This window comes from Girardinichthys multiradiatus, chromosome 2 (assembly GCF_021462225.1).
Source record: "Girardinichthys multiradiatus isolate DD_20200921_A chromosome 2, DD_fGirMul_XY1, whole genome shotgun sequence".
Taxonomy (NCBI): Eukaryota; Metazoa; Chordata; class Actinopteri; order Cyprinodontiformes; family Goodeidae; genus Girardinichthys; species Girardinichthys multiradiatus.
In genome coordinates, this window is record NC_061795.1 from 18,779,172 (window position 1) to 18,787,873 (window position 8,702).

The window sequence follows — 8,702 nt, forward strand, 5'->3', positions numbered from 1 at the left end:
CTTTTTTCACATCCCTGTCTTCATGTGTTCAATATGTTCCCTCTGTCCATCCATTTTATACACATAGCTTCACTTATGGACAGCTATGGTTTGAGTTCTTTGCATGTGTGGACTGGATGGGCTGTTACAGACTTCTGGCACCTTTAGAATAATATTTACTTAGAAACGTATTGTGTTCAATACTAATTTTACCCACTGTATATGCGTTCAAATACATTGCATAGCTATTGAGTACAATTCTGCAAAGCAAGAACAATAAAAGTATAATATTAGAGTAGCGGGACCCGGCCGGGCCAAGCCCAAACGAGAGACGCGAGGCCATCCCCCAGTGGGCCCACCACCTGCAAGGGGAACCGTGAGGGACCGGTGCAAAGAGGATCGGGTGGCGGACGAAGGTGGAGACCTCAGCGGCCCGATCCCCGGATGCTTAGGCTGGCTCTAGGGACGTGGAATGTCACCTCACTGGGGGGGAAGGAGCCTGAGCTTGTGCGGGAGGTTGAGAGATATCGACTAGAAATAGTCGGGCTTGCCTCCACGCACAGCGTGGGCTCTGGAACCCATCTCCTTGAGAGGGGTTGGACTCGGTTCTACTCTGGAGTGGCCCACGGGGAGAGGCGGCGGGCTGGTGTGGGTTTGCTTGTTGCCCCCCAGCTCAGCCGTCTCGTGTTGGGGTTTACCCCAGTGGATGAGAGGGTCGTATCCCTGCGCCTTCGGGTTGGGGAGAGGTCTCTGACTATCATTTCAGCCTACGGGCCGAGTGGCAGTGCGGAGTACCCGGCCTTCTTGGCGTCTCTGTCGGGGGTGCTGGATAGTGCCCCTCCCGGGGACTCCATTATTCTGCTGGGGGACTTCAACGCCCACGTGGGGAACGACAGTGACACCTGGAGAGGCGTGATCGGGAGGAATGGCCTCCCCGATCTGAATCCGAGTGGTGTTTTGTTATTGGACTTCTGTGCTAGTCACGGTTTGTCCATAACGAACACCATGTTCAAACATAAGGGTGTCCATCAGTGGACTTGGCACCAGGACACCCTAGGCAGGAGGTCGATGATCGACTTTGTTGTCGTATCATCAGATCTTCGGCCGCATGTTTTGGACACTCGGGTGAAGAGAGGGGCTGAGCTGTCCACTGATCATCACCTGGTGGTGAGTTGGATCCGCTGGAGGAGGAGAAAGCCAGTCAGACTTGGCAGGCCCAAGCGCATAGTGAGGGTCTGCTGGGAACGTCTGGAGGAGCCCTCGGCCAGGGATGTATTCAACTCCCACCTCCGGGAGAGCTTCGACCAGATCCCAGGGGATGTTGGAGACATAGAGTCCGAGTGGACCATGTTCTCCGCATCTATTGTCGATGCTGCTGCCTGTAGCTGTGGCCGTAAGGTCTGCGGTGCCTGTCGCGGCGGCAATCCCAGAACCCGGTGGTGGACACCGGCAGTAAGGGATGCTGTTAAGCTGAAGAAGGAGTCCTATCGGCTGTGGTTGGCTTGTGGGACTCCTGAGGCGTCTGATGGGTACCGTGAGGCCAAGCGTGCTGCGGCCCGGGCTGTGGCAGAGGCAAAAACACGGGCCTGGGAGGAGTTCGGTGAGGCCATGGAGAAGGACTACCGGTTGGCCTCGAAGCGATTCTGGCAAACCGTCCGTCGCCTCGGGATGGGAAAGCAGTGCTTCGCCAACACTGTTTATAGTGGGGGCGGGGGACTGCTGACCTCGACTGAGGACATTATCGGGCGGTGGAAGGAGTACTTCGAGGATCTCCTCAATCCTGCCATCACGCATTCCGTGGTGGAAACAGAGGCTGGGGACTCGGGGTCGGACTCTTTCATCACCCAGGCTGAAGTCACCGAGGTGGTTAAAAAGCTACGCGGTGACAGGGCTTCGGGGGTGGATGAGATCCGCCCTGAGTACCTCAAGTCTCTGGATGTTCTAGGGCTGTCATGGTTGACACGTCTCTTCAACATTGCGTGGCGGTCGGGGACAGTGCCTCTGGACTGGCAGACTGGGGTGGTGGTCCCCCTTCATAAGAAGGGGTGGTTAAAAAGCTCCGCGGTGGCAGGGCTTCGGGGGTGGATGAGATCCGCCCTGAGTACCTCAAGTCTCTGGATGTTCTAGGGCTGTCATGGTTGACACGTCTCTTCAACATTGCGTGGCGGTCGGGGACAGTGCCTCTGGACTGGCAGACTGGGGTGGTGGTCCCCCTTCATAAGAAGGGGTGGTTAAAAAGCTCCGCGGTGGCAGGGCTTCGGGGGTGGATGAGATCCGCCCTGAGTACCTCAAGTCTCTGGATGTTCTAGGGCTGTCATGGTTGACACGTCTCTTCAACATTGCGTGGCGGTCGGGGACAGTGCCTCTGGACTGGCAGACTGGGGTGGTGGTCCCCCTTCATAAGAAGGGGGACCGGAGGGTGTGTTCCAACTACAGGGGGATCACACTCCTCAGCCTCCCTGGTAAGGCCTACGCCAGGGTATTGGAGAGGAGAGTCCGACCGATAGTCGAACCTCGGCTTCAGGAGGAGCAGTGTGGTTTTCGTCCCGGCCGTGGAACACTGGACCAGCTCTATACCCTCTACAGGGCACTCGAGGGTTCATGGGAGTTTGCCCAACCGGTTCACATGTGTTTTGTGGACCTGGAGAAGGCATTCGACTGTGTCCCTCGTGATGCCCTGTGGGGGGTGCTCCAGGAGTATGGAATCGGGGGCCCTTTACTAGGGGCCATCCGGTCCCTGTATGAGCGGAGCAGGAGTTTGGTCCGCATTGCCGGCACTAAGTCGGACCTGTTCCCGGTGCATGTTGGACTCCGGCAGGGCTGCCCTTTTTCACCGGTCCTATTCATAACTTTTATGGACAGAATTTCTAGACGCAGCCAAGGCCCAGAGGGGGTCGGGTTTGGGGACCAGTGGATTTCGTCTCTTCTTTTTGCAGATGACGTGGTCCTGCTGGCCCCCTCTAGCCAAGACCTACAGCATGCGCTGTGGCGGTTCGCAGCCGAGTGTGAAGCGGCTGGGATGAGGATCAGCTCCTCCAAGTCCGAGGCCATGGTACTCGACCGGAAAAGGGTGGCTTGTCCTCTTCAGGTTGGAGGGGAGTTCCTGCCTCAAGTGGAGGAGTTTAAGTATCTCGGGGTCTTGTTCACGAGTGAGGGAAGAATGGAGCGGGAGATTGACAGACGGATCGGTGCGGCTGCCACAGTAATGGGGGCGCTGTGCCGGTCCGTTGTGGTGAAGAGAGAGCTGAGCCGAAAAGCAAAGCTCTCAATTTACTGGTCGGTGTACGTTCCTACGCTCACTTATGGCCATGAACTTTGGGTCATGACCGAAAGAACGAGATCCCGGATACAAGCGGCTGAAATGAGCTTCCTCCGTAGGGTGGCTGGGCACTCCCTTAGAGATAGGGTGGGGAGCTCGGCCATCTGGGAGGGAGGGGCTCGGAGTAGAGCCACTGCTCCTCCACATCGGATGCCTCCTGGACGCCTTCCTCGGGAGGTGTTCCAGGCACGTCCCACCGGGAGGAGGCCCAGGGGACGGCCCAGGACACGCTGGAGGGACTATGTCTCTCGGCTGGCCTGGGAACGCCTTGGGCTCCCCCTGGAGGAGCTGGAGGAGGTGTCTGGAGAGAGGGACGTTTGGGTGTCTCTGTTGAGTCTGCTGCCCCCGCAACCCGGTCCCGGATAAAGCGGAAGACGACGAGTATGAGTACGAGTACGAGTATTAGAGTAGCAAAAAATAAAAAAAACAACACAAAGATGTACAATAATTGACTAATACATTAGTTAAAAGTTAAGACAAGAAGCCAAAGATTAGAGGTGACTCTTTAAAAATTCATTTAAGGTTTCTAAATTATGAGCTGCTCTTAAACGGGGTGGTGGACATCATTCAACAGGGTGCTCCCCTTTATGAGTTTTCATAAATAAAAACTCTTCCCCTCTTCTAGACAAGTGGTTCTCAACCTTTTTTGACTTGTGTACCCCCTGAGACATTTTGTTATACTACAGGTACCCCTTTAGTCAAATGTAATTTAATCATTTATATGTAATCTCCTTAACTTGAACATTTAATGCCTAAGAACTATAGTTCTTAGCCATTTTATTCTTTTCAGCTCAAATTAAACATAAAAATAACTCTGTTACTGTGAATGTCATAATGTTAACTGCCGACCAGACCCACATGCAGAGAACAATCAGAGACAGATGAGATTAGTGAATGTTTATTTAAACAAATGATCCTGGGAACGGGAAACAAGACTGGAACCGGGAGAAGAGCAGAGTTACAAACTGGACCTCAGAAAACGCACCAGAACTGATTGTGCAGCTTACAGGTAAGCACAGGGAAACCCGCCGGGGGGAAGGGTCATATATCCAGTGGTGTCAGAGAGAGTGGCTCGCCTTGACCGCCGTGTTCGTTGAGACGTGGCTGACAGAAGGTGCTGGGAGGGCGGACAGGATTCGCTTCGCTGGTGGCTCACAGAAGAGTCGGCCTGAAGGTTCAATTCGGGACTCGGTTCAGACCAATTCTTTACATCTCTGGTCAACTCCGTCGGATCCAGAGGTAAGGCACACTCTTAAAACAGATGTGTCAAAAACAACACATGATGTGTTCAATTTTAACACATGTGCTGAATCAGCTCAGGGACAACACATGTTGTGTCATTTATGACACAACTAATGTGTTAGTCATTTTAACACAACTAATGTGTTAGTCATTTTAACACAACTAATGTGTTAGTCAAATGAACACAAATGTCTGTCAAAATGTGTTGTTTTGATACATATATGTATAAAATGTGTTTGCATAGATAAGGTCAAATAAAAATGGGAATTTTCATTTGAGGATATTAGAGATACTTTTATTACAATTAAGTATGTTACAACAATAATGCTGGGGCAGCTAAATATTTTAAAAAGTGTTAAAATAAATTCATATCACAAAGTCAAGCAAACAAAATACCCATTTTTCTAAGGTATTAACACCAAACCTTTTTAAAAATCCCTAACTGTCTGTGTAATAAAATATGTTTTCTAACATTTAGTGAACATCTATGAAAAACATGGCAATAAATTTCATAAAAGAAATAATGAAAAAGAATCCCTGTCCCTTCCAATAATAATCAGCTTTTCCAATTGCACTCAAATGGCAACATGTATTTACAATCCAGTACAGTCATCAACCAAGGTACAAGATTTTGTATTTTGGGGACACATACAACTCTTTGGTGCCAAAACTCCTCATAACATCTAACGGATGCAAATCTGAAACTTCTGCAGGTGTGATCAACTCGTATTCGCTTGTTTTTTGTACTGCATAAGCATAAAAAATCGATCATCAAAGTACAGTACATTTAGTATTCGAACAAACATGAAAATGGAGTCGTTATGCACCAGAATATGAACAACTTCTCCAAATAAAGGCTCCTTTCTGTGATCTGTTCTCAAGGGCAGATTTCATTTAATAAAACTAGTAATTTCGAATTTAAAACGAATTTAAGTTATAATATGTCCTTGGACAACGGTCTTGACCACATATAATTTTTATATTCTGTCCATCTGATAAGCAATGTATTTCACGGAGGTGCAATATGAGGTTTTTTACCTCTTTGAAAGCAGTCCCTCCACATTGTGGACAACTGTACATTTTACTTGCAAGCTTTCAGTTGTGCAATCAGTTCCAGAACTTTTGCCTTTCTTTGTGTGGAGAACAGTAGATCGTAGATGTACTCAAAGAATGTAAAGACAGGGCAGAGTTGTGGAGGATAAGACAAGTTACAGACCCAGTAGAGTTTGAAAAGCTTGTCCACAGCACACGTGAGACCATCATTTAGAGGGATGGTGACTTTGTCATTCTTAGCTACAATGACATACTGCTTCAATGACCAGAGGTCACCGATACAGATCAGCTGGGGCTGATGAGTCGTTGATGAAGCAGAGGAATCACTGCACAGCGATGCTATTCTTGTTCCAGGCTTAGAGACAAAAGATCACAAATTAAACACATTTGTTAGTGGAATGATCAAGGTCTCAGACAAATTTTATATTTAACAGAACTTTTACCAAATTAAAAACATACCAGCACAAAATCCAGAAGGTACGTTATTGTTGTCTTGGTGCTACAACGACTGACACCAACAGGGGGTAGTAGATGTGTTAACAACACAAGCATTGTGTAACAAGCCTCATCTGAAAGTGGAAAAACAAGCAAAACTCAAATGTATACTTTATGCTGTGTGCCACTGTAAATACACATCATCTACCATTTTCTATAATTACCAATATACCCTCCTGCCAATGGCTGGCATTATACATAAAAAACTTGGCATTTCAAAAGAATTCTCTTTTAAGAAATTTTTCAACAAAAGTGCTTTTGTAAACTTTTTTCCTTTTTAAATATTACGACCTGAATTATTTACAAAGTTCCCTAATTCCTGGTTTCACATAAATACCTTTGGTCATGTCTTCAATTCCTTTCAAAAGAGTGCACAGTCTTGGTTCCATAGCAGCCACGGCTTTGAGTTTTGGCATGATGTTGGCCTCCCATTTACGAAGGAATAGGTCTGCCTTTTCACCTGTGATCCTTCCAAATTCTGAGTCCAGCTAAAACAAGGAAAAACAAATACGATTTTGGAAAACTAAAAGTAGAGCATTGTTGTTTCAGTAATAAACTTAGAAAACTAAACTTGGAAAAGAAGCAAACCTACCAGACTTGGCATGTCCAGAAACCGTGGATATTCACTCAATATTTCTGCGAGCGTGGGTGACTCCCTCGTAATCCAGGCTCTGCGATGAGTGAATGTTTTCTCCATTTCTGACTTAATTGCTGAAAGGTTTTCGGAAGAGGCCCGCAACCTTTTGATCAAAGTGACCCACTCATTTGTGGTGTTGTCATTTTCAGTCTCAGTAGCATTGAATGTGTGTGTTTCCCCTTGGTCGCTGGTCACTTTTTGTTTCCTGTAGCGCCTTTCTTCTTGTTGCAGATTACGTCGAAGGTTGCGCAGTTTAATCTCTAGGAACCCACTGTGAGATGCTGGATCATAGAAATGCTCCTAGTGAAGAATATGTTTTTCAATTACTGGTAGCTGAGGATTTTTCAGAAATTCAAAAGAAATATACAAGGAGAGACAACTAAAACTTTTATTTTTTTGGCCCCAAAAGAAAATTGCTATGTTGTTGACTTACAAATCCTTCTCCTTGTCCAGCCACCTGGACACTCAGAGATGGGAAGGTGGCAATGATGCTCTTTGCTAAGGCCGGCTTGTCTCCATTAAGAGGATAACTGGGCGGAAAAGACCACTTATTCTTAGTCATTTACTCAATTTACTCATACAAAGGTGATCAAATTTTTCTACATCAGTTCACAAAGAGATTTGTAAAGTGAAAAAACAACTCTGAAGTGTCAACAAAGAACAATACTTACAAGCCACACCTCTCAACTAGATCTCCAATACACGTCTTCACAAGAAGCTTTCTTGACTGCATTGACAGGAAGCCTGTGGTTTTGTATTCCTGAAGAATCTGTGGAGCTTTCTTCATGAGTAGTCACTGTAAGGGCTGACTCCTCTCCCCTATTAGTATGAGGCTGTGGAGGATAAAAGTTATTGCTGCAGTATGTTTAATATCATCACAATAATCTTGAATCTAAGAACTATGAAGAAAAAGTGAATGAGTTGGTGATTAAATTACAAATAAATTTACTCTGTAAACATGCTGAAACATGAAATCCTGATTTTAAATGAACATGAGAACAGTATAAAAATAAATACATTTGTCCAACTCAAACACTACCTGGTTTTGATTCATCTCCTCAAGAAAAGCTTCCACTAGGGGCCCTCCAGTTGACAGGAACACATGAAATCTGTCAAAGTCCTTAATTTCCACATTGGTGTCAACATCAGTGATCAGTGTACTCCAAGAAGTCAGAGTTATACTTTAATATCCTGTCCAAAGAACATCCAGATTGCTGGGCAAGATTTTGTTCAATGAGATTATTGATACTTGAAACATGAAGAATTTTTTTAGAAGTCTCTTTTCCATTTTGAAAAGTTGTTACAAGGACTTTGACAGATTCCAGATTGTCAAATGAGAACTGAAAAAGAGAATAAACAAAAATAATACAATTAGAACATTTTCGTCTAGATTATAGACATGAAAAAATGCTTGTTTGTTAGCTTTTGAATTCAACACCATCATGATCCAAAATTGCACACAAGACAAACTAAATTTGTTGAACTGCAGCCATCTTAAGAATAATGTTAAACAGAAAAGTTTTTTCCTACGCTAATACCATACTAATTCGTTCCCACGACATAGGTATAACGTGCGCATAAAATATTAAATCATAATCTTCCTGTACAGCGCACTTTCTGAAACATAGGGAGGAACAAAACAACAACTGGATGAAGAGGGATAGTCTGATCGAGTTTCATTTTAGGCTGGGGAGGAGCTATAAAGAGATTGGGAAAAGTCTGGCATCTTATTAGAGAGAGGCCATTAAATAGAATATTGAAAGCCAGGTGTTCACCCTTCCTGCTTCTGTTACCTGACCGTGGTCGGGAAACACAGGGGAGATGCTTCCTCCATGGCCAAAATGGTTGTTCACTTCGGGGTGTAATTTTTGTAGAGGTAAGGCATCTGGACAGGCAAAATCAGTGCAAGTTTACAGAAAATTTCAGAAATAACTTTCAAACTACGGGAGTAGATTTCAGGGGAGGCCAGTAGCTGTA

General features: G+C 46.0%; 1 protein-coding gene across 1 annotated transcript; it reads right to left on the reverse strand.

The window, feature by feature from the left end:
- Positions 1–4,830: 4,830 nt before the first annotated feature.
- Positions 4,831–8,702, reverse strand: LOC124860380. Its single transcript, XM_047353680.1, has 8 exons — positions 8,519–8,702; positions 7,765–8,065; positions 7,397–7,558; positions 7,159–7,255; positions 6,681–7,025; positions 6,426–6,576; positions 6,053–6,162; positions 4,831–5,948 (listed from the first exon to the last, which is right to left on the reverse strand). The coding sequence occupies exons 3-8, from the start codon at positions 7,510–7,512 to the stop codon at positions 5,622–5,624; spliced, it is 1,146 nt and encodes a 381-aa protein (XP_047209636.1). The 5' UTR covers positions 7,513–7,558; positions 7,765–8,065; positions 8,519–8,702; the 3' UTR covers positions 4,831–5,621.

Bases quoted from the DNA above. Each gene is read 5' to 3' on its own strand.
- LOC124860380 (XM_047353680.1), bottom strand. From the start codon at position 7,512: ATGAAGAAAGCTCCACAGATTCTTCAGGAATACAAAACCACAGGCTTC. The intron at 6,577-6,680 runs GTAGGTTTGCTT...TCCTTGTTTTAG, and splicing joins TTCTGGACATGCCAAGTCTG to CTGGACTCAGAATTTGGAAG. The intron at 6,163-6,425 runs GTATTTATGTGA...TTCCACTTTCAG, and splicing joins AATTGAAGACATGACCAAAG to ATGAGGCTTGTTACACAATG.